The following is a 24,432-nucleotide window of genomic DNA, read 5'->3' as shown; positions in this document are numbered from 1 at the left end:
AAAGCTTTTATTTTTACAGAATATTTTATTTTGATTGAGCTCAAAAAATGTACATCGCCTTAAGTCATTTCCCAAATCCACTTGTGCTATTAATACCAAAAAAACATAATGAAATTCAAAATGTATAAATGTAACCGTACTCGTTGAGACCAATCAAATCTGTCTTGTGATCACTCAACACAACAAACATGTCTGCGCCGTTGGCAAGAAAAGCGCGATGAATGTGTTTCCCTGAAGTCGAATCTCGAATTTACAGGTAGCTATCTACATTCCGTCAACTTTTCTTTAAAGTTGTGATCCATTCTGCCATTGAAGTCGCGAATACTTTGTTGAAAGATGTCGTCTGGAACCGCGTTGATTTATGATGAGGAGATGACTCGCTACAAACTGCTATGGGTTGAGTAAGTCTTGCTTCCTTATTGTGCATTTTGTTGTCCTACACACTGCAGTCTAGCGAAAGAGAGCAAAAACTGATATCTATATCAAAGATTATGATAACTATCGTTCTGCTGTGTGTGTACGTATGAGTGGGTGAGTCAAATATAAATCGTTTTATCGGTCGCATACACACATTTAGCAGATGTTATGGCGGATGTAGCGAAATGCTTGTGTTCCTAACTCCCAACAGTGCAGTAATACACACGAATCTAAAAGTTAAGAAATATAGAAATATTAGGACAAGCAATGTGTTTATGTGTACTGACCCGTGTAGGCTGCGTGTGAGTGCACTTGTTCAAAAGTGTTTGAGTGCACACTGTTAGCTGGGTCATTCCTGTTATGTGGTGCCTTTTCAATCCCCAAGAAATAACACTTTAGTGTAAAATGTGTATTTTACCTAAAAACACAGAGATACAGTGCATTCGGAAAGTATTCAGACCCCCCTGTATTAGTATTCTAAAAAGGATTAACACGTTTTACCCCCTCGTTAATCTACGCACAATAACCCATAATGAAAAAACGAAAACGGGTTTAGAAATGTTTGCAAATGTATTCAAAAATACAAATAAATCGTATTTACATAGGTATTCAGACCCTTTACTCAGACAGGTTGGACAGGGAGCGTCGCTGCACTGCTAATTTCAGGTCTCTCCAGAGATGTTAGATCGGGTTCAATTCTCGGTTCTGGCTGGCCCACTCAAGGACATTCAGAGACTTGTCCCGAAGTCACTAATGGGTGGTCTTGGCTGTGTGCTTAGGGTCGTTGTCCTGTTGGAAGGCGAACCTTCGCCCCATTCTGAGGTCCCGAGCACTCTGGAGCAGGTTTTCATCATTGATTTGCCTTTTGGCAAACTCCAAGCGGGTTGTCATGTGCCTTTTACTGAGGAGAGGCTTCTGTCTGGCCACTCTACCATAAAGGCCTGATTGGTGGAGTGCAGCAGAGATGGTTGTCCTAGAAGGTCCTCCCATCTCCACAGAGGAACTCTGGAGCTCTGTCAGAATGACTATCGGGTTTTTGATCACCTCCCTCAGCCAGCTCTAGGAAGAGACTTGGTGCTTCCAAACTTTTTTCATTTAAGAATGATTGAGGCCGCTGTGTTCTTGGGGACCTTCAATGCTGCCGAAATTTGTTGGTACCCTTCCCCAGATCTGTGCCTCGACACAGTCCTGTCTTGGAACTCAACGGACCATTCCTTCGACCTCATAGCTTGGTTTTTGGTCTGACATGCACTGTCAACTGTGGGACCATATAGGCAGGTGTGTGCCTTTCCAAATCATGTCCAATCAATTGAATTTAACGCAGGTGAACTCCAATGAAGTTGTAGAAACATCTCAAGAATGATCAATGGAAACAGGATGCACCTGAGCTCTTTTTCAAGTGTCATAGCAAAGGGTTTGAATACTTATGTAAAGAAGGTATTTCTGTATTTTATTTTTAATACATTTGCAAAAATTTCCAAACTGCTTTCGCTTTGTCATTATGGAGTATTGTGTGTAGATTGAGGGCATTTTATTTGTATTAATTTTTTTGTATTAATTTTTGAAAAAGGCTGTAATGTAAACGAAATGTGGAAAAAGTCAAGGGCTCTGAATACTTTCCGAATACACTGTGTGCACTTTTATGCATTTTTACCATTTTGGTTTCAGTGGATGTAGGCGTTTTTGCCATCTCCCCAGTGCTATTCATTGTCTTCTACGAGAAATATAAGCCATTAAATAATAAAATATAAAAAATATTTATTCATTATTTTATAGTCCTACTTAAAATATCTGTCATCACTACTCTTCTCATGATTATTTTATTTGTTACCGTATTTAAGAATTTACGTGTGTCATAAATGCGGAAGACACATTTCAGTTGAATGCATTCAGTTGTACAACTGACTAGGTATCCCCCTTTCCCTGATTTCACTTTCTCCCCTGTTAGTTGGTAGTGATACCCATTTAAAAAACAGCCCCTTCCCACAATGACATCACATTTAGGAAGTGTCAATCTTTTTTGGGGCAGGGAAAACAACAGTGCAACGCTAGTAAGTATTAACACTCGGTTTTATCTACAGTACCAGTCAAAAGTTTGGACACACCTACTCATTCCAGGGTTTTTCTTTATTTTTTACTATGTTCTACATTTGTAGAATAATAGTGAAGGCATCAAAACTATGAAATAACAGATGGTAGTAATTATGTTGTAACCAGAAAAGAGGGAACAGAGAAAAGGAAAAATAACAAGAGATTCCAACGCATCAAGGGAAATTCCAAACCTCCTGGCTCAAAAGTGAATGCCATGCTGAGACCTCATCCTGTCCAACCAACCATTAGAAGAACCCTTCTGTTGCACTCATCATTGGTTGAAGACATTTATTATAACTAAATATCGCAACACCAGAAAAGAAAGGGAGAGGCAGATTGCAAGAGTAACTATTGGGAACATAGTGAAGAAGTACCAACTCCAAAGGCTCAACCAGACTAGGTCTTTCAAAGAAGAGGGTTGGATTGGCTGGAGATGTGTGTACGAAGAACTGCTGAATCCAAGAAGGGGTGATGTGTGACGCACGACTACAGGGAGGAAACAAGCTGTCACGCCAAACATACAGAAGATTCAAAAAAAGGTTGCTGACCGACAATGAAGAATCTACACAGGAAACTCCTGTCAGAAAGTCAAGACTCAATCTCCTACTCTTTCTTCTGCACCTTTAGGCCGTTTTGAGTTGTGGCACCAACGGAAGCTGATTGTGAGGCATGCCAATGTTAAACCCACGAGAATCTCCAATTCATGACTGACAGCCTTTACAGCTGTGGGCTTTTATCGTCCAAAAACTGCAGCGAAAGACTCAATGAAGATGCATCAAGTGATACGTGTGTTGCCAGGTCACATCAAGTACAGAGACACAACCTGTCTCTGCCAAAGAGATGAGGGGGGTCACGGCCTGTCCCTGCTTTGAGTTAAAAGAAGCAACTCTAGAATCTGCTGAGTTTCTGAGAAAATAAAAAAAATGGCGTTGTGTGTTTGGCTATTGTGGTGAGCTAACATAAATATATATTGTGTTTTCGCTGTAAAACATTTTAAAAATCGGAAATGTTGGCTGGATTCACAAGATGTTTATCTTTCATTTGCTGTATTGGACTTGTGATTTCATGAAATTATATTATATGATATCCCTGTGGCGCTAGGCTAGGCTATGCTAGTCAGCGCTTCTGATGAGGAGGATCCCGGATCCGGGAGGGTGATTAAGTAGAGGAAATATGTCATGTTCCGTGTGTGAACCATATGCCTATATTTATTAGGATTTAAGTGCCTGAGCTTGACCAATATGTTTTTCTGATAGTCAAACATGTCCCTTTTCTGATAGAATACAAAACAGATGGAAAATCTATACTTTTTCTTTCACATGTGGTCCGGAAGGCACCGCAGAGTAGGAATGACCCGGCTAATTATTTGGCTTACATTTGCATGTCCTCTCTTCAGCCCGGCTTGTAAAATTGAGGTCCCTGAGCGTCTGACTGTCAGTCACACAGCTCTGCAGGAGGAGGGTCTGGCTGAGCGCTGTGTCTCTGTGCCTATACGCCAGGCCACCGACGCAGAGATCCTACTGGCTCACAGGTGAGTCTATCACGCGCACACACATACACGCACGCACCCACCCACCCACACACACACACACACACACACACACACACACACACACACACACACACACACACACACACACACACACACACACACACACTGCTCTATGTCGTACCTACAGTGAGGAGTACCTGGAAGCAGTAAAGAAGACACCATACATGAGCCTTGATGAGCTGAGGACATTCACCCAGCAGTATGGGGATGTCTACTTCCACCCGGTGAGATGAGATGGACAGTCAATCAATCAACTAATCGCTGCATTGTCTCAAATGGAGAAGATACAGTATAGTGCACATAATATAGAAAAGCACACAATGGGACCTGACTATGAGGCTGACCGAATCAGAGTTAGCATTGTGAAACCCATGTTCTCTGCTTGTGTTTTCGCCTCTAGAACATCTACCATTGTGCCAAGTTGGCCATCGGGGCCACTCTCCAGCTGGTGGACAGTGTGATGACGGGGAAAGTAAGGAACGGCATGGCCTTGGTCAGGTGAGTTTTAACCACGGAGGAACAGAGTGCATATGGGTTTGTCCTGTTTTATTTACAATGCCCCGCAAGGTGTCATGGACTTCCTGTATGCACAGTTACGGTATCTGGTACTCAGATTCACCTCCCTCTCCCACCTCTTTTTTTTCATCAGACCCCCAGGACACCACAGTCAGCGCAGTGCTGCCAATGGCTTCTGTGTGTTCAACAACGTGGCCATCGCTGCCCATTATGCCAAGAAACAGTACGGTATCAAGAGGTGAGCAGGGCCTGAATAGAACCCACTCTTAACTGATTCCATTGTAGGGCATTGAAAGTAGAAGAGTGGGCGAATGTGTGTTTGTTTTTCTCCGAATGTTTTTCTTTCCCCAGGGTGTTGATAGTGGACTGGGACGTGCATCACGGACAGGGGGTGCAGTTCGCTTTTGAGGATGACCCAAGGTGAGTGTCTTTTCTTGATCCTAACTGGACCTTTTGTCTGGTAATCAAACCTGTCTGATCTGCAGATTGCTCTGACTGACACCCCTCTTCCCCCCCCAGTGTGCTGTACTTTTCCTGGCACCGCTATGAGCACCAAGGCTTTTGGCCCAACCTGAGGGAATCAGACTATGACAGTGTGGGCAAGGAGAAGGGTGCTGGCTTCAACATCAACGTACCCTGGAACAAGGTGAGTTCCATAGAAGTAGAATTCTAGAAGTCCTTTTAAATCAAGGAGCCCTGCCTACCATACAGTACTTGTTACTTTCTCAGTAGCATTATGCCTTCAGTTCTCAATTTGATCTCTTGACTGGTTACAGGTGGGGATGGAGAACAGTGATTACCTTTCTGTCTTCTTCCATGTTCTCCTACCCATCGCATATGAGGTGAGGCATTCTCCCAGGTCAGAATCGGCAGTTCTCACAAAACGTGTGCGACGTTCTCTCTCTACATATCAACCTCAAATGATGACTGAATGAAATGAATGCTCTTTGTTCCAGTTCAGTCCAGATTTGGTCTTTGTGTGTGCAGGCTTTGACTCCGCCATTGGAGACCCAGAGGTAAGGCATTCTACTGCTTAAATGAATGACCAACTAATATAGGCCTAGACACTATTGTTATGGTTGTACAGTATAAGCAAGCGTTCTTTTATGCTTGTGTCCCAGGGTCACATGTGTGCCACCCCAGACATCTTTGCCCACCTGACACACCTCCTGAAGTCCCTGGCTGGGGGGAAACTGTGTGCTGTCCTGGAGGTGACGGTCACTCATAGACTTATGATATTTAACGGTGTCACTCTTTTCTGAAATGAGTCACATTAACAAAACAGGAACTGTTTTTGCTGTTTTTTTGTACCTCGTTTCACTCTATAAAAAACTATTTTAGGGAGGGTACAACTTGATCTCACTGTCCCAATCAGTGTGCCAGACCGTCCAGACCTTACTCGGAGATCCCACCCCCCAAACGTCAGAACTGAACGGCCCATGTGAGAGGTGGGCTGACGTGTCAGTCACAGCTTTAAAAAAGGCTATAACCTAAATAGCTTGTACAGTCAGTTAACGCACTGCATTGTGTCTGCCACGTTCTCTCCGTCCCTGCAGTGCTCTGGAGTCCATTCAGTGTGTGAGATCAGCTCACAAGCCGTACTGGGCCTGCCTCAAACACACAGGTACTATGTAACAGCACCCTCTGATCACGCTCAGATCTCATCACTTCATTTACAACATATCAACCTGATTTACCCTAATATGGCTATTAATCTTATCTTTCCTCCCTCCTTCCATTCACTTCCCTTCCAGTTGCCCCACCCGTGTCGGAGCCCAGCACTAAACGCTGTAAGCTGGCAGAGAAGGAAGAGGGTGTGCAGGCTGAGGAGGGTCAGAAAGAAGAGGGGGATGGTCAGAAAGCGGAGGAAGAGGAGGTGGTGTGGATGAAGCCTCCGTCCCGGTTGGCTCCTCCGGTCCACACTGAAGTGGCAATCCCTGCTGACCTGGAGGTCCCTGACAGATGTGACCGTGTGAGGTCATCACTGGCCCCAACTCTTCAGATACTGCAAAGACTAAGGTCTGTCCCTAACCTATACTCCTGAGATACCTCAGAGATTTAACTCTGTCCCCAACAAATGTCCCCAGATACATTCACCACCCACAGATACATTCACCACCCACAGATACATTCACCCACAATAATGTTAAAGCTGCAATATGTAACCTTTTAGCCAACTTGATCAAATTCACATAGAAATGTGTGTTATAGATCTGTCCTCATTAATATCAAGTCTAAGAAGTGGTAGATCTGTTCTATGTGCGCTATTTCTATGCTTCCTGTTTTTGCCGTCTTACTTTCGGTTTTGTATACCAGCTTCAAACAGCTGAAAATACAATATTTTTGGTTATAAAAAATATATTTTACAGCGGTTTAGATGGTACAATGATTCTCTACACTATGCTTGCTTGTTTTGTCACATAAACGGAAATTAAGTAAACTATTCGAATTTTAGCAACCAGGAATTGGCGGTGCGTTTTCTGCACAGTGCAACTTTTTAAAGTATGATCATAGTTCCTGTTTAATCAATTTGTACTTTTACTTTGATAATATGAATACACATCATATTTATTGGACTCCAATGGTTTTGGTGAAGCTTCAATAATACTGTCTTATTTTATAACCAGGGATAACTTTTTTGAAGGGTCGGCGGAGGAGGAAGCTCTCATGTCTCTCTGCAGCGTCATCGCGCTCTTTGAAAAGATGAAGAAACAAGAGGTGAGCTGTGTTTAGAAGCTAAGAGTAATTTCATCTTACTCATCAAAAGTAATTTGCGTTGTGAGTCATTACATACATCAAATGCCCTCAATTGTTGCACTGCATCAATTGCACATCACTTTTGCCCGTGTGTTTCTTTAGTTCCAGTACATTTTATGTTGCCTTTGTTTGCTTGTGATGAAGTAATGCAACACATTGCTATTCCTGGGGCTGGAACATGATGAATACACAGAGGGTATTGTGTGTTTATGTATTATGAACTGAACTATGGGGCTATTATTCCCAGCACCACAAGTTGTAGAGAGATGGTGTGGTTTGGCCTCTGATATTTGGTCAGTGATTTGGCTTTGGCTAACCTGGCACTTTGATGCTAACTATCTGTCAGATTCGTAACGGTCTGGCGCTGGTGCCTGATGTCTCCGTGGCGATGCTGTGTGCCGCGCAGCATGCTCAGATGTCTCTCACCAACCGGTATACACCGTTTATGACCTTTGACCTTGAGTACATTCTCAATCCTGGACATGCATAAGCCAGCAGAGAAACTGGTGGCGAACACTCAGTTGGTGAGTGTTTTTCTCCTCACAGGTTATTGCTGGTGTACCTGGGGGATGGGGAGATCCCGACATACATCACTGAGGACGGGTGAGAATGTTTGCACAGTAACCACACAGAGTAACCACACAGTCATAAATACCCTTCTAAACCATAAACATCTCCTTCACCTTTGTCTTTTAGGAAAGCACTCGTGGTGCAGATCAGCAGTAAGGAGCCAGAGGAGCAGAAATCCAGATATCAGGTTTCTGTGTGTCTGAAAAAGGTACAGCAAATTATTTGGAAAAGGAAACGTACTCCTACGACATGATTCTCTTGTTGCGCTTGCCAAGGTTTTATGTAGGAGATGTATGTTATTTTCTACCTTATTTTAATGCACAGCATCTGTTGTGTACAGTGTATTATTACAGTGTGTGTGTGTGTGTGTGTGTGTGTGTGTGTGTGTGTGTGTGTGTGTGTGTGTGTGTGTGTGTGTGTGTGTGTGTGTGTGTGTGTGTGTGTGTGTGTGTGTGTGTGTGTGTGTGTGTGTGTGTGTGTGTGTGTGTGTGTGTGTGTTTGCGTACCACCACAGGGCTGCAGTGATGTGGCGGGGTTGATGCAGGCTGTGCTGTGCCTGCTCCTGCCTCTGGCCTATGAGTATGACCCTGGGCTGGTGCTGCTGGTGCAGGGGCCAGGCAGTGAGGTGGGGAAGGCAGCCTGGGCACAGATCACCAGCCTACTCCAGGGCCTGGCACAGGGCCACACACTTGCCCTTATACAGGTGAGAGGGACACCGAGGGAGTGAGGGCCCCACTTTGACTTGGTCCTAGCTATGCAGTTTTAAAGTATTTTGAATTATGTTTTTTCTCTGTATTTTTTTCACGTCGTATGAGTGTTGCAGGGATGATCCTCTAACATATTGTTGTCACATCCCAGGAGGGTGAGAAGGAGGCTGTAGGGACCACAGCAGCCTCTCTGCTGGGGGACCCTGCTCCCTCTCTGGGACCCCTGGGGGCCCCTCTCCCTGAGGACATGGAGGCCATGGAGAGACTGAGACAGAGGCTGCAGACACACTGGGGACTTCTGCAGAATGCAGGTGAACAAATGATCACAGCCTCTAAGGAAACCTATTCAGTTACTCAAATGGATAATAACATTTTAGAAAACCAAAATAGTTATTAGTATAGACACCTCAAGAAAATACTGACCCCTCAGATTGTTAATACATTTTTGTCCTTTTAAAGCTGCAAAGGGGAAAGAAGTCGAGGAAAAAGGACAGAACCAGGACTGAAGTAATCTCCACACCAATTGAGTTTGTGACCAGGGGAGAAAATCCCAGGCATCCATTTTTATACTGTTTGTAATTTTGGTAATTAAAAACAATTAAGCCATCTGTTGGTCATTCCACTATCTAGTAATTGAAAATGTCTGAAACTTGCAGCACTGCATAATCTCCATATTGCAACACAACAAAATATGAATATCATCGTTACTCTCTGTTTTCATCAGTCCATGTGTGATGGAAATTGAGAAACAACTTCCTGTTTGCGCAATTTAAGTTAAGTCATAGGGTCATTCAGTATTAATACAGAGGATGCAGTTAGGTCAGAAAAGATGTAGACAATGCTGTGATCTGTGTCAAAAGCAAAACCTATTTTCTATGGAAAACTAGAGCATACCACAGAAATACTGCTGTAAAACACTACTGCCAAAATACATGGAAATGGGAATACATACCAAAATATCCATAATATAAATGTGTTAGTTAATTATTTATTAGTTCCTCAGAGTATTAGATCTGATTCTGAATAAGGACTACTGGTATAGATGTTGAGTAGCCTATGACAAATTGTTATGCATCAAACAGTGGGTCCGTCCCTCTATGGGCTATTGTGTGACGCATCCTCTCCTCTCATGGGACAACCTACATCCAGCCATTGACCGGCGCTGTCGGGTAGCTAATAATAAAGGCGATGCCTTGTCTGCTAACTGAGTCATCCGGTCCATTGAAGTCAAACGGGCGCTCCTCTTTGCCTATTGTTACCGCTACCGGCCCGAAGTGTTGTCTTCTTTTGAAGCGCCACGTCCTTTTTCCTGCCAGCGGACTTAATTCCAGGTGTTCAATGAATCACGGGGATTGAGGTTTCACAGAATTGAGCTGCAGCGAACAGTTAGTTGACCGTTCGTCAAAGATGGCTGGAGCTCCTGTTAGGTCAGCGACTTCGCAGTCAGGCAAAATGAAAAAGGACGAATCTTTCCTTGGAAAATTAGGAGGAACGCTGGTTAGAAAGAAGAAGTCCAAAGAAGGTAACATATGCTTAATTCCCTAAAGCGTGACGTTATACATTGTCATAATACCACACATTTGTGTATCCGTTTTATTCCCCGCTGTCCATGGTGCTGCAATTTACGTTTCCCATCAATACATTATATTGACAAGGGTCTAAATGTAGGATATAACTTCATAAAACCTTTTTAGTTGGAATAAAGAACAACAACTGGGTTGCATGAGCCACATCTTTGTCAATTATTTCTCATCTTTATTTCAAGCCATTGAAATGGCTATGATCAGAAGTAGCCTACTATTATAAAACATTGGACTTCAATACAAATCATACATGCCATGGCAAGTATTTTAACTGTTAAACTTTGTGTACATTTAAAAAAAAAAATCAACCTTGGGAAGTTTCAAAGTGAATACTCAATGTAAGCAAGTAAAAACAAAGCCACAAAGAAAGTAGACTGGCAAGTGGCATTCCTCATGATGTAATTAACATAAATAGATCAGATGGTCATCACCTATGCCAAGAATGCAAGGTTATTAAGATAATGAGTAAGAGGATTACTTTCCCATGATGTTTACTTTCTCTTCTCTTTTGAATAAAGTGTGGTCTGTCCTAGTCGTGCAGTTTCACTTTTTAATTTATTTACCAAGCTATTTTGAAGCCCACTTCCCAACTCTCTGTCTAGTATGAACAGCTGCAAGATTTGGCCCCTGTGTGTGTGTGTGTGTGTGTGTGTGTGTGTGTGTGTGTGTGTGTGTGTGTGTGTGTGTGTGTGTGTGTGTGTGTGTGTGTGTGTGTGTGTGTGTGTGTGTGTGTGTGTGTGTGTGTGTGTGTGTGTGTGTGTGTGTGTGTGTGTGTGTCAGTCCCTCCCTGCCTGGCCATGTGTTTGTCATTCTCTATATAAGAAACTCTAAAGGCAGGAAAATGGAGGCTAGGTTGTAATTGCTGTGGAACCCCAGTAAATTCCAGTCATCAACACTCAGTACCTCCTATATGTGTTCTGGGCACGTGCTCTATTAAGGGGGAATAGATTTCCTGAAGGTAAAGCTCATGTTCCGTGTTTGTTACTTATACCACAGCTAAAGAGTGCCCCTTTGTGGTGACTGGTGAAAGTGATGATAGCCCTGGCCTGGGGGGATGGAAGAACAGTTTCAAGACAGCACTCTGTGATAAATGCAGAATAAAAAAATAAAAATAGATGTATTCAGTGAATGATTGAAAGGTGTAGCCAGGTCAGTTTGGTTGTAGTCTTTTTAACTAAGAAAGATCACAACCAGACAATACGACAATACGAGCTGAGTGGTATAGGCCTAACTGTACATTCACTGGGTAATTACTTTAGGCACTTTCTATATTAAATTTCGCTCTTTGGGAAATTGCCTTTCATCTCTGTGTATCCTGAAGGGGTACCTGAGAGAGCTTGTTGCCTACAAAAAAATCTAAATGAAAACCACACATTCAGTACTCTATGATTTGCCCAATAAGTGTGCAAGTTGCAACTCTCAGTTTGAGACTATGAACAGCAGCTTGTGATCAAGGCCAAACACACATTATAACGCCTTCTGAAGAAAATAAATGTCTGTTATAATAGCTGTATTACTGCTATGTGTTGAACTCAGATTCCTTCTGTGTGTGCCGGACCTAGATATCATGTGTTTGTGACTGTTTCTGCAGATAAACAGAAAGGAAGCATCTCTCTCCCTGATGTGTTCTTTTAAGGCTAGTGTCAATCACCACTGCACTGGACTTGAGAGTGATAATAGTCAGTAAAAAGTGCTAGTCATGGCCTTAAATTTATTATAATGAAGAGTGTATCCTTACTGTCTCCATTATGTCTTAATGGGTGTGACTGAGGGAAATATTATTTCAGTGTTACAGCAATGTCTACCTCAGAAAGTACTCCCACAAGTAAGTTCTTTTTTGTTTCACATATTTTAGTTTCAGCATTATATTTTTCGATCTAGTCTATGTAGTAAATATATCATCTAGAAATTATTTGCTGGAGAAGCTATAGAGAAATACTTTCCCTGTGAAAATGAGTGCTGGGGACATATCAAAAGCCCATTTATTCAGTGTAATTTGAGAAGTTTGTTAGGTGACCGACTGCATTACCCCTGCAAATGTTAAAAATAAATGAATGTTTGTATAATACAGTCAGTCACCTAACTAACTTCTGAAATTACACTGAATAAATGGGCTTTTGATATGTCCCCAGCACTCATTTTCACAGGGAAAGTATTTGTATAACACAGAGGAAAATTTAAACATTAAAATTAAAAACATTTTTTTTAATGATATATAGTTCCAGTCAAAAGTTTGGACACACCTACTCATTCCAGGGTTTTTCTTTATTTTTACTATTTTCTACATTGTAGAATAATAGTGAAGACATCAAAACTGAAATAACACATATGGAATCATGTAGTAACCAAAGAAGTGTTTACACACAATACCCCATAATGTCAAAATGGAATTTTGTTTGTAGACATGTTTATAAATGTATACAAAATTAAAATCTGAAATGTCTTGAGTCAATAAGTGTTCAACCCCTTTGTTATAGGAAGCCTAAATAAGTTCAGGAGTAAAAAAGGTGCTTAACAAATCGCATAATAAGTTGGATGAACTCATTCCATGTTCAATAATAGTGTTTAACATGATTTTTGAATGACTAACCCATCTCTGTACCCCACACATACAATTATCTGTAAGGTCTCTCAAGCGAGTAGTGAATTTCAAGCAAAGATTCAACCATAAAGACCTCGCAAAAAGAAGGCACCGATTGGTAGATGTGTAAAAAAAAAAAGAATAATAAGCAGATGCTGAATATCCCTTTGAGTGGTGAAGTTATTAATTAGGCTTTGGATGGTGTATCAATACACCCTAGTCACTACAAAGATACAGATGTCCTTCCTAACTCAGTTGCCGGAGAGGAAGTAAACTGCTCAGGGATTTCACCATGGTCAATAGTGATTTTAAACAGTTAAAGAGTTTTTAATGGTTGGGATATGAGAAAACTGAGTACGGATCAACATTGTAGTTACTCAACAATAATAACCTAAATGACAGAGTGAAAAGAAGGAATAAAAAATATTCCAAAACATGCATCCTGTTTGCAACAAGAAACACTATAGTAATTCTACAAAAAATGCGTCAAATGAATTAACTTTTTGTCCTGAATACAAATCCAACACAACACATCACTGACTACCGCTCTTCATATTTTCAAGCATGGTGGTGGCTGCATCATGTTATTGGTATGTTGTCATCGGCAAATACTATAGTTTTTGGGGGGGATAAAAAGAAACGCCATACAGCTCTAAGCACAGGCAAAATCCTTGACGAAAACCTGGTTCAGTCTGCTTTCCAACAGACACTGGGAGATGAATTCACCTTTCAACAGCACAATAACCTAAAACACAAGGCCAAATATACATTGGAGTTGCTTTCCAAGACGACATTGAATGTTCCTGAGTGGCCTAGTTACAGTTTTGACTTGAATCGGCTAGAAAATAAATCTATGGCAAGACTTGAAAATGGCTGCCTAATAATGATCAACAATCAACTTGACAGAACTTGAATGATTTAAAAAGAGTAATGGGCAAATATTATACAATGCAGATGTGCAAAGCTCTTAGAGAATTACCGAAAAAGACTCTGTACAGCTGTACAGAGTCAGCTGTAATTGCTGCCAAAGGCGCATCTACAAAGTAATGACTCAGGGGTGTGAATACTTACACTACCGTTCAAAAGTTTGGGGTCACTTAGAAATGTTGTTGTTTTTGAAAGAAAAACACTTTTTTGTCCATTAAAATAACATCAAATTGATCAGAAATACCTCTAGTTTGAGAAACAGACGCCTCATAAGTCCTCAACTGGCAGCTTCATTAAATAGTACCCGCAAAACACCAGTTTCAACATCAACAGTGAAGAGGCGACTCCGGGATGCTGGCCTTCTAGGCAGAATTGCAAAGAAAAAGTCATATCTCAGACTGGCCAATAAAAGTTTTATATTAAGATGGGCGAAAGAACACAGACACTCGACAGAGGAACTCTGCCTCGAAGGCCAACATCCCGGAGTCACCTCTTCACTGTTGACGTTGAGACTGGTGTTTTGCGTGTACTATTTAATGAAGCTGCCAGTTGAGGACTTGTGAGGCATCTGTTTCTCAAACTAGACACTCTAATGTACTTGCCCTCTTGCTCAGTTGTGCACCAGGGCCTCCCACTCCTCTTTCTATTCTGGTTAGAGACAGTTTGCGCTGTTCTGTGAAGGGAGTAGTACACAGCGTTGTACGAGATCTTAATTTTTTTGGCAATTTCTCGCATGGAATAGCCTTCATTTCTCAGAACAAGAATAGACTGACGAGTTTCAGAAGAAAGGTCTTTGTTTCTGGCCATTTTGAGCCTGTAATCGAACCCACAAATGCTCCAGATACTCAACTAGTATAAAGAAGGCCAGTTGTAGTGCTAAAATAATTGCAAAAGGGTTTTCTAATGATCAATTAGCCTTTTAAAATTATAAACTTGGATTAGCTAACACAATGTGGCGTTGGAACTCACGAGTGATGGTTGCTGATAATGGGCCTCTGTACATCTATGTAGATATTCCATAAAAAATCAGCCGTTTCCAGCTACAATAATCATTTACAACATTAACATTGTCTACACTGTATTTCTGATTAATTTGATGTTATTTTAATGGACAATTTTTTGGGGGTTTTTCTTTCTAAAACAAGGACATTTCTAAGTGACCCCAAACTTTTGAACGGTACTGTATGTAAATTACATATTTCTATATTTAATTTTCAACAAATTTGCAAACATTTCTAAAAACATGTTTTCACATTGTCATTGTGGGTATTTGTGTGTAGATGAGTGAGATTTTTTTTTAATTTAATACATTTTGAATGCAGGCTGTAACACAACAAGATGGTGGAATAAGCCAAGGGGTATGAATAGTTTCTGGCACTGTGTATATACAGTATATATATTATAACTGTCTCTTGGCAGTTATAGAGAAATAGAGAAATATAGAGATGTAGAGAAATATTTGATGGCGATGGTTTTCTCCGTTGAAATGATGTTCCTTTATGTAATGTTATTTCTGAAGCCTGATAAGTGTTAACAATCAGTGAAGGTTTACCAGTAGTAGAGTCAGCATGACTGTCATCATAGTCAACTGAAAGCTCTGAATAGCCCAGGCCAGGGTTGTGACATGGTCATCTCAGCTCTGGACAGTGGGTGTATATGGATTCTGTGTCCGTTTAGTCACTCATGCCTATGCTGCCTGCCCGACATAAATAACCATGGCTAAATTTAAGGCCTTGCCTGTCTCACTGAGGCATAAATAACTTTCCCCGGGTCACAGTAAATCAAGTTCCCTCAGGGGGCACGGGAACCTTGTTGTACGTTGAAAATCTACTGAGATATAAGGAGATGTAAGCTTTTCATCTTCATAGAATGGGTATATTTAGATGATATTTACACCATGAATTTGACACTTTACCTCCAGCTTACAGCTAAATTGCTTGTGGTATGTTGTTGTTTTTGTCGATTGACTGCAGTCTTCTGCCTACTCTACTCTCTTAATGGTCTTAACCATGACAGGTGTTTCATATAATGCCTGCAAAGAAGCTGGCTGGTGATTTATTTCACTGCAAGGCCGGGGGTAGAACTGAGTTAGTGTAATTATATTAAGAGGAATACTTTTAGCGCACGATTCATTGTTCAATGTAGCAAAACAGATTAAAGGCCCAGTGCAGTCAAAAATTATCTTAGGCTTGTGTGCGGATGCTCGGCCATGGAAACCCATTTCATGAAGCTCCTGATGAGCTCCTGATGTTGCTTACCAGAGGTAGTTTGGAATCGTGTTGCAACCGAGGACAATCGATTTTTACGCGCTTCAGCACTCGGCGGTCCCGTTCTGTGAGCGTGTGTGGCCTACCACTTTGCGGCTGAGCCGTTGTTGCTCCTAGACATTTCCACTTCACAATAAGAGCACTTACAGTTGACCGGGGCTGCTCAACGGTGCCACGTTGAAAGACACTGAGCTCTTCAGTAAGGCCATTCAATCAATCAATCCCATTTATTTATAAAGCCCTTTTTACATCAGCCGATGTCACAAAGTGCTATACAGGAACCCAGCCTAAAACCCCAAACAGCAAGCAATGCAGATGTAGAAGCACGGTGGCTAGGTAAAACTCCCTAGAAAGGCAGGAACCTAGGAAGAAACCTAGAGAGGAACCAGGCTCTGAGGGGTGGCCAGTCCTCTTTTGGCTGTGCCGGGTTGAGATTATAACAGTACATGGCCAAGATTCTACTGCAAATGTTTGTCTATGGAGATTGCATGGCTGTGTGCTCGATTTTATACTGAAATATATACTGAATTTACTGAAATAGCCAAATCCACTAATTTGAACTGATGTCCACATACTTTTGTATATAGTGTATATTTACACACTATGAGGTTAGAATAATACTGTGACATTTAGAAAATTATGATAATGCCCTTTTAGTGTAGGAAATGTCAGCCTGTTGTGGTGGGATGGAGTTTTGGCCTGCCTGGTAAAATCACCAGGTGGTAAATTCTTTAATAGACCAATAAGAAAGAGAGTTCCAAACCTCTCTGCCAACAACAGCTGGTTTTCCACCAGACAACTCCCATGCAGTCCTAGCAAAATTATTTATTGGGAAATTGCTAAGATGCTATTTTTGTTTCTTTTTGATCATTTTAATTGAAAACAATCACAGTAAGTTACTTAATTGTTACCAGGAAATGATTTGATATTGAGATAAAAACAGCTGCATTGGACCTTTAAGACCTGAAAGCAACGCTGATAGCATAAGGACGAAGTTGTACACTAAAGAACATCTCTAACCAAGAAAGATAGCCTGTTGGGTTTTTCATATGTAGCTTACCTCTGATTATCATATAAACAAAAAACAGGAACATCACACTGCTGTCTGAGTTTATTCAGCATTAGACTGTTCTCCTATATGTTATGATAGTTTAATCATATTGTGTTACTCTGCACCCTCCTACGCAGTACTGCTGCTGCTAGATTGGGTACACAAACACAACATGGTCCACGTCAGTGCAGTAGTGTAGTGTAGTAGTATCCATGCTCTCTGTCCTGTCCTGTGTTGTCTGTAGCATCCCAGGGGTTAGTTAGGTAGTGTTCTGCTATTGTGGTTGCAGTTCCTTTCCTGCCCTGGTAATCCCCCCCCCCATCCTATTTTATCTAACCCGTAACCCTAAACCTAACTCCTAACCCTTGACCCTAATTCTAACCCTAACCCTAGTTGTAACCTAGTTTTACTATCCTTGTGGGGACTTTGGGGGATTTTAGGTCCCCACAAGGATAGAAGAACCAACACACACACACACTCATACACCCACCCCTCCTCTGCTCCTGTAACTGGACCGTAAGGGTGGGGGGGTTGTGACAGAAATAAACACGTGATGACGCCTCGGCCACTGCCTAGTCCCACCGGGCAGGACCTCACACACACTCTCACACACACACTCTCTCTACCACTATACCTTCACTTCGCTGCTACTCTCTGAGCACCTCTGGGATCCCTGGGCTAATTTCTGGAGACATGGCGGGCCTACTATGTGGGACCAAGAGGAAGAAACAAGGTAGTTCTGTTTGACATGGTGGGATTGGCTGGAAGGGCTGGCTGCTTATGGAACTCTGATTTATGAATGGGGAAGCATGCCCTGTACCGTATTTACATTTTGTGAGTGCTGCTGGTATGTTGCTGTTTAGGGACCTGTTCGTGTTTGTGTTTTGATATGAGAAATGCATGCTGAATATTTTTTCTTCAGTTTCCGAGTAACTGGGGAGTAATCCAGATTCAGCTTCGGTTGTGATCTATTGACACATTACATTTCTATGGCAGTATTATTTGGCTATATTATATTATATTATTGTTTGGGAGGGCTTTGGTCAAATCCTTAACAGTAATTTTCACTCATTCGATTGTATCACAGATGTACTGGACAGAGTCACAGTGGGAGGAAATAGCACAATTATGATGAAATGCAGGACTGTAATTATCAAGGAAATGCTGATCTGGTGTGTGATGCAGGCAGGCCCGCTGGCTTGTGGTTGAGCTCTACAGCAGGGCAAATCAGATAGGACATCTTTACAAACTACAGAGGACTACTCCTTTCTCCAACATCAACAACATCCCTTTTCTGCATACCATAAATGCGCTGTCTGCTGTTTTCTGCATACCTTAAATGTGCTGTCTGCTGTTTTCTGCATACCTTAAATGCGCTGTCTGCTGTTTTCTGCATACCATAAATGCGCTGTCTGCTGTTTTCTGCCGCAGAGGAAGATGAAAGGAATGTAGCCATTAGGGTTGGAGGCCTAAATGTAGACACTAGCCACATCCCAGAGGTAACGTCAGCCTGTGTCAGTGAAGGTGAATCAAAGCTCAGCTCAGCAACAGATTGGTTTGGCTTCATCTTGTGGTTTGTTTACAGCCTAGTCTCGGGAACCCAGGATCAAATATTACATGCGCTTAACAGTCACAAGAGACTGTTTACATCCTCAGTGATCAGCGAATTCATGTCGATGCGTCCTATTGAGTGCTTGTTATCATCAATTCACTAATAGAGTCATTAGATTTCTGGATTAGTATTAGTGTAGAACTACCCATGGAGAAGGTGTGGCGTCGGTCTTAGGCTCCAGGCAGTGTGTTAATCCCCCCCCTCACACCAGACAGTTGGGTAGACACACACGCACGCACGCACAGACACACACACACAGGAGCCCACCGCTGCCACCCTTAGACAGCTGTGGGGTGTGCTGTGTGTGTGTCCTCTCACTGAGCTTTAATAGAATCGAAAATATAAATATCTTCACTTGTGTGTGTGCGTGTGTGTGTGTGTGTGTGTGTGTGTGTGTGTGTGTGTGTGTGCTAGGCTCTTATCCATAGCCTAGTATTTCTTTCTAGACACTGATAACAGATCTACACCTGAAACTTGAGCTGTACGTTGTTGTTTCTTCTACTCCACAGAGCCATTTACTTTATGTTAGTATTCTTGTCTTTCCTTATTTTTGTTATGTTGTTGTCGTGGCGATTGGACGATGTACACCATGCGTATCCCGTACATACGACTAATACAATTTGAAACTGAAGGTGTGTGTATGTGTGTGGTGGCGGTCACTCTGAGGTTAATGCTATTGATTAAACTTGTTTATCTAATGCTGGGTCCTCTCTGTTGTCCCTGTCCCCAGTGAGTGACCTTCGTGAGGAGGGGAAGAATGCCATCAACACTCCCATGCTGCCCTCTGGGACTGAAATCCACCCTGAGGACACCATGCTGGGTAACAACAACTCCTAAAACTCAAACCTTTACCCGAAAACTAACCTTCATACGCACAACATGTTTCTGTGTTGCTCGGTAACACCAACTCAAACTCCTAATGCTAACCTCAATACATACAGTACACTCCCATAGGAGAACCCTTTTTGGTTCCTGGTAGAACCCTTTTGGGTTCCATGTAGAACCCTCTGGGGGAAAGGATTCTACTTGGAATGTCTCTGTAGGCCTCCTGGACAAACCATAGGCTCTCTCATCTACAGAATCTTATGTATCCAAAACTGTTGTGCCATTTGTTGTCATTCCACTTCAGTCTTGTAGGTGTATTGGTCACTGACTTCTGATGCCTTTGGTGAACTGTTGATGACACTTTTGGCCTTTGGTGACAATTGTACTCGTTGGTGCCTGAGGGTTACGAGGTTATGTCTGGAGACCTTACTGAAGTTGATTGGGGGTGACTTCTGGGCACTCTGGGAACTAATTGTGTCTGTGAGTGACCTTTGGTGGAAGAGGAAATGAAAGAGCAATGTGCAGGGGTGGAGTTAGCACAACACCCTGTGTCTTAATAATTCCGCTCATCACCAATCTGATTCACTCTATGATTTAAGATAACTGTGCTCTCTAAAGGAGAAGAGGACTGAGTGTGTGTGTGGGGGTTGGGTGGGCATGTTGAGGTCTTCGAATGTGTCAGAATATGTGTTCACTTCCACCATGTATTAGTTGGATCCCTCTGGCTTCACAGCTGAGTGTCTTTCTCCAATAATGCCTTTCTTAGAAGAGAATGCTGAGAGGAACATGCTGGATCCGACCTCAAGGGAGAATCCAAAATTCAAAGATCTTCAGAGGGTAGGTGTCTTATGCAAAGCTTAGTATTTCTTTCTGTATACTGTAGATCAAACACCGGTAACAGATCCAAACCTGAAACTTCAACTGTATGTTCTTGTTCCTAGGTATTGATAGACTGGATCAACAATGAGCTGGAAGAGGACAGGATCATCGTCAAAGGCTTGGAGGAGGATTGCTATGATGGACAGGTGCTTCAGAAATTATTTGGTAAGGAAGAATTAGTTTGGACTTTGTGTAGTGTCTGTGGCTGAACTTGTGTTTGATCGTTTGTACATCAAATTATAGAGTTGAAGAAGTAACTTTGCAGTACACAGTATTTGGATGAATGTTATAGTATACAGATTTGCATAACCGTGTAACTCCTCTCTCCCGGTGACAGAGAAGCTGTCTGGGCGTAAGCTGAACGTGGCTGAGGTGACCCAGTCAGAGATAGGACAGAAACAGAAGCTCCAGACGGTACTGGAGGCCGTCAACGAGCTGCTCCGGCCTCACGGCTGGTCCATCGAGTGGAGCGTCGACTGTGAGTTGTCCACTAAGCCCTGAAAATACAGTAATTCAATATCCAGTTTGACACACAGGACTAACGTAAGGGTTCACAGACCATCAGACACATACTTTTACACAAGCGCTACTACAGATCAGTTCTGTTATGGCATCTTTAAAGTCTTTAAAGAGATACATTATCTTCTCATTGAATATTACCATAGGCACTGTATTTAACCTGATTTATAGTAGTACTGAACTGTATTTCACTTGATTTATAGTAGTACTGAACTGTATTTAACCTGATTTACAGTAGTACTGAACTGTATTTCACTTGATTTACAGTAGTACTGAACTGTATTTCACCTGATTTACAGTAGTACTGAACTGTATTTCACTTGATTTATAGTAGTACTGAACTGTATTCCACTTGATTTACAGTAGTACTGAACTGTATTTCACCTGATTTACAGTAGTACTGAACTGTATTTCACTTGATTTACAGTAGTACTGAACTGTATTTCACTTGATTTATAGTAGTACTGAACTGTATTTCACCTGATTTACAGTAGTACTGAACTGTATTTCACCTGATTTACAGTAGTACTGAACTGTATTTCACCTTATTTCACCTGAATTACAGTAGTACTGAACTGTATTTCACCTTATTTCACCTGAATTACAGTAGTACTGAAGTGAATATAGCACACCATTCAACCATGGTAAAGTCATTCTAGCCATGGTAATTCAAAGTGATGTCACGGCTCACAACGCCCTCTTCTGGTCTCCTCTGCCGTCCACAGCTATCCATGCTAAGAACCTGGTGGCCATAGTGTACCTGTTGGTGGCTCTGGCCATGCACTACCTGGCCCCCATCAGACTGCCAGAGCACGTCTCGGTACAGGTGGTGGTGGTCAAGGTAAGGAGACACAGCACACATTGACATCTATTATCTATTACACGTCGTGATGATGACTCGTTGACCTGTGTTGGTGGCTTTGATTGTTTTAGAAAAGAGAAGGCATACTGCAGACGTCTCATGTGACTAAGGAGCTGACGAGCACTACAGAGTATGTACTACCGTTATATCGGTTGTATGTTTTCAGTTTCCGTGGAAGTCCTTACAGTATACAGGTGTAACAATTCCGCTTTTCTTTATCTTCTTTCTAGGATGATGATGGGTAGATTTGGTGAGTACTTGTTGGTTGAACATTGAGGTCAGTTGTAAAATTTGATTATTGTGGAGTTTTTTAAATTATTGTTATCTCCTGTTTCTCAGAAAGGGATGCATTTGACACCCTCCTGGATCATGCACCGGACAAGCTCAATGTTGTGAAGAAGGTAAAATATTTGAAGAGAGATTCAAACTTGCAGAAGGCATTGTGTTTGGTTCCGTCATACTTTACGCTTCGTTTTTTGTATCCCTCTCTCCATCAGTCCCTCATCACCTTTGTGAACAAACACCTGAACAAGCTGAACCTGGAGGTCACAGAGTTGGAGTCACAGGTTAGAAATCTGATGATGCTTTATTTAAATACACAACAGCTCAATCAATATAACATACTGTAGCTACTGGGCATAAGATACAGTGAGTTTTCCTCCATATCGTCATGTGGTTTTTATGTTCTTGTGTCCAGTTTGCTGATGGTGTGTACCTGGTGCTGCTGATGGGACTGCTGGAGAACTACTTTGTCCCCCTCTACAACTTCTTCCTCACACCAGAGAACTTTGAGCAGAAGGTAGGTAGGATTATTAGAAGTGGTGTTTCTCTGTAAGTGGTGGACTTGTAGATGTGGTGATTCTTTAGTCGACTGTTAGCAGTTTCCTCCGGTTGATCCTCTCCCCTGGTTCCCCTCAGGTTCACAACGTGGCATTTGCCTTTGAACTGATGCAGGACGGAGGCCTGAAGAAACCCAAAGCCAGGCCAGAAGGTATAGTAGAAAGCCAGTAACACATGGTGGGGGAATGCAGGTAGTGTGAATTCAGTTGGAAAGGGACACTTGATTTAGGTAGACTGTGCATCGGAGAGCTTATGACACATACGCAGCTGTAATACCGTAGATGTCCAATAGGTGTAGCTGTTGCCTCACTTTAGATACTTGAACATTGGTGTATGTCTAAGCCAGCCTTTGACCCAGACACCCAACCTAACCCCGCCAGCTCTTATCATTCTGAATATAAAGTCTCACAAGATGTGTGGGTGTTTTCATTTTTTATTTTTGCATACTAATATTACCCAGAATCAGTCAAGCAGCATGAACTACCTTGACTTGCCTATTTTTTTGTGTGTGTGTGTTTGTGATCTTTCCTCTGGGAGCAGTTTGTTTATTTGTTTTAAATAACTTTTGACTTATTTTGTGTTGTCTTGTTTGGTTCTAGACGTTGTGAACTTGAACCTGAAGTCTACCTTGAGGGTGTTGTACAACCTGTTCACCAACTATAAGAACTCTGAGTGATGTCTACCTGCCACGCACAGTCACAGCCACAGTACAGTGTGAGGAGAATGAAGGCACTGTGTTTGTGCTACCTTCACACTGGCTGATGTCTGAACCCCTGAGGAATCCACTGGGACTAAACCAAAGGCCCACCCTTGTATCAGTGGGATGGCCTGAAGAGACTCGGAATGTTTGTATTTAATCTCCCCAATGACAGTATTTAAATCCTCCTTTATGCTAACCCTACCCAAGCACACATATGTTTCATGTTTTAGTACATGTTTTAGGTTCATGCAACTGGAAAACATGGGTTTGTATTTTATGCAAAAAAGCCACTACTGCTTTATAAGATAATATTTATGATCCACTGTTGCATATGCTAAGACTTGCTGTATATCATATCTCAGAAAGCTTTGTACATTATTCCCATATCATTATTATGGTATTATTACTACATCTATTGTTCTATTGTATGTTGCCATTCCAAAGTATGATATGAATGAATTTTAACAGTACTTTTAGATTTCTCCGATTGTTTATATGGACAGGTTCAAGCCATATTTCTTACCCGATGCTGACCCTGTTGCCTTTCGCCTTAAGTGCCATGTTATTCTCTTCCTACTGTACCCGAGAGAGCCACAAAGCATTGTGGTATTAACCTGCCCTTCAGACGATTCCCAGTAGACCGTCCGGAGAACAGCTAGCGAGGCTCTCCACCGCAATGTAGCAGAGAGTGAGAGACCAGAGAGCTGCATGTGGCCTACAGGAGTCCACTCATGCATTTTAGACTGAGGGTAAATTATTAAGAGGGATGAGTCAAGTCTGATCGCCAGGAGAACAACTTGTCTCACTGCTTGTATGTATCTGCCTCGATGTCTGTCTATCCCAAAATAAATGTTTCAACTCAGACAGCGTGTGTTGCTTTAATTATACACTTCATACATGTACGTTAGCTTTCTTAGTTTGCCTTCAAAGTGAGTCAGAAGTGGGGTGTAGATTAGAACTCCGCATCACAAACCCTCTGGATCCGGTTTAGCAAAGGAATTATGGGGTTATTTTAGGACCCTGTCTTTATTTTCTTGTCTATTTCCTTGGTTACCATGGCGACCTCCCCTTTCCTAAATCTCCCTTTCCTCTCTAGGTGATGGCGTCTGTGTTTTTCTCTGCTCCTCTGACGTGGAGATGGAGCACATGCAGTGTGTTGTCTCTGTCTCTCTCTGT

At 42.0% G+C, this 24,432-nt stretch overlaps 2 protein-coding genes across 8 annotated transcripts; both read left to right on the top strand.

Annotated features, from left to right (window-relative positions):
• The first annotated feature begins 145 nt into the window (after window positions 1-145).
• On the top strand, window positions 146-9,218 carry hdac10 (histone deacetylase 10). Of its 5 annotated transcripts, XM_071326323.1 has the most exons (21): window positions 186-256; window positions 337-401; window positions 3,905-4,039; window positions 4,188-4,284; window positions 4,461-4,558; window positions 4,710-4,814; window positions 4,928-4,996; window positions 5,096-5,222; window positions 5,353-5,418; window positions 5,533-5,592; window positions 5,698-5,787; window positions 5,918-6,024; window positions 6,133-6,200; window positions 6,331-6,595; window positions 7,204-7,294; window positions 7,680-7,765; window positions 7,880-7,936; window positions 8,030-8,111; window positions 8,418-8,606; window positions 8,762-8,921; window positions 9,070-9,218. In XM_071326323.1, exons 2-21 carry the CDS (start codon window positions 337-339, stop codon window positions 9,114-9,116), a joined length of 2,064 nt encoding a protein of 687 aa, XP_071182424.1. In that variant the 5' UTR covers window positions 186-256; the 3' UTR covers window positions 9,117-9,218. The 5 variants fall into 5 exon arrangements, with proteins under 5 accessions (XP_071182425.1, XP_071182427.1, XP_071182423.1 ...); XM_071326324.1 differs by lacking the exon at window positions 337-401 and having other exon boundaries at window positions 146-256; XM_071326322.1 differs by having other exon boundaries at window positions 185-401.
• A 579-nt stretch (window positions 9,219-9,797) lies between these two features.
• On the top strand, window positions 9,798-24,120 carry parvb (parvin, beta). Of its 3 annotated transcripts, none has more exons than XM_071326327.1 (13): window positions 9,798-10,132; window positions 19,362-19,451; window positions 20,223-20,293; window positions 20,398-20,500; window positions 20,673-20,813; window positions 21,580-21,695; window positions 21,788-21,846; window positions 21,947-21,966; window positions 22,056-22,117; window positions 22,214-22,282; window positions 22,414-22,515; window positions 22,635-22,707; window positions 23,156-24,120. In XM_071326327.1, the coding sequence occupies exons 1-13, from the start codon at window positions 10,018-10,020 to the stop codon at window positions 23,230-23,232; spliced, it is 1,098 nt and encodes a 365-aa protein (XP_071182428.1). In that variant the 5' UTR covers window positions 9,798-10,017; the 3' UTR covers window positions 23,233-24,120. The 3 variants fall into 3 exon arrangements, with proteins under 3 accessions (XP_071182428.1, XP_071182429.1, XP_071182430.1); XM_071326328.1 differs by lacking the exon at window positions 9,798-10,132 and adding an exon at window positions 11,874-12,018; XM_071326329.1 differs by lacking the exon at window positions 9,798-10,132 and adding an exon at window positions 17,599-17,752.
• The last annotated feature ends 312 nt before the right edge of the window (window positions 24,121-24,432 follow it).

This window comes from Salvelinus alpinus, chromosome 9 (genome assembly GCF_045679555.1).
Source record: "Salvelinus alpinus chromosome 9, SLU_Salpinus.1, whole genome shotgun sequence".
Lineage (NCBI taxonomy): Eukaryota > Metazoa > Chordata > Actinopteri > Salmoniformes > Salmonidae > Salvelinus > Salvelinus alpinus.
Note: the sequence above shows the minus strand (reverse complement) of the source record. Positions and strands in the feature narration are given on the sequence as shown.

Excerpts from the sequence above, each read along its gene's own strand:
- hdac10 (XM_071326322.1), top strand. The coding sequence starts at position 337 with ATGTCGTCTGGAACCGCGTTGATTTATGATGAGGAGATGACTCGCTAC. Across the intron at positions 6,025-6,132 it reads CTGAACGGCCCATGTGAGAG|TGCTCTGGAGTCCATTCAGT; the intron begins GTGGGCTGACGT and ends CCGTCCCTGCAG. Across the intron at positions 7,937-8,029 it reads ACATACATCACTGAGGACGG|GAAAGCACTCGTGGTGCAGA; the intron begins GTGAGAATGTTT and ends TTTGTCTTTTAG.
- parvb (XM_071326327.1), top strand. The coding sequence starts at position 10,018 with ATGGCTGGAGCTCCTGTTAGGTCAGCGACTTCGCAGTCAGGCAAAATG. Across the intron at positions 21,847-21,946 it reads GAGCTGACGAGCACTACAGA|GATGATGATGGGTAGATTTG; the intron begins GTATGTACTACC and ends TCTTCTTTCTAG. Across the intron at positions 22,516-22,634 it reads CAGAGAACTTTGAGCAGAAG|GTTCACAACGTGGCATTTGC; the intron begins GTAGGTAGGATT and ends GGTTCCCCTCAG.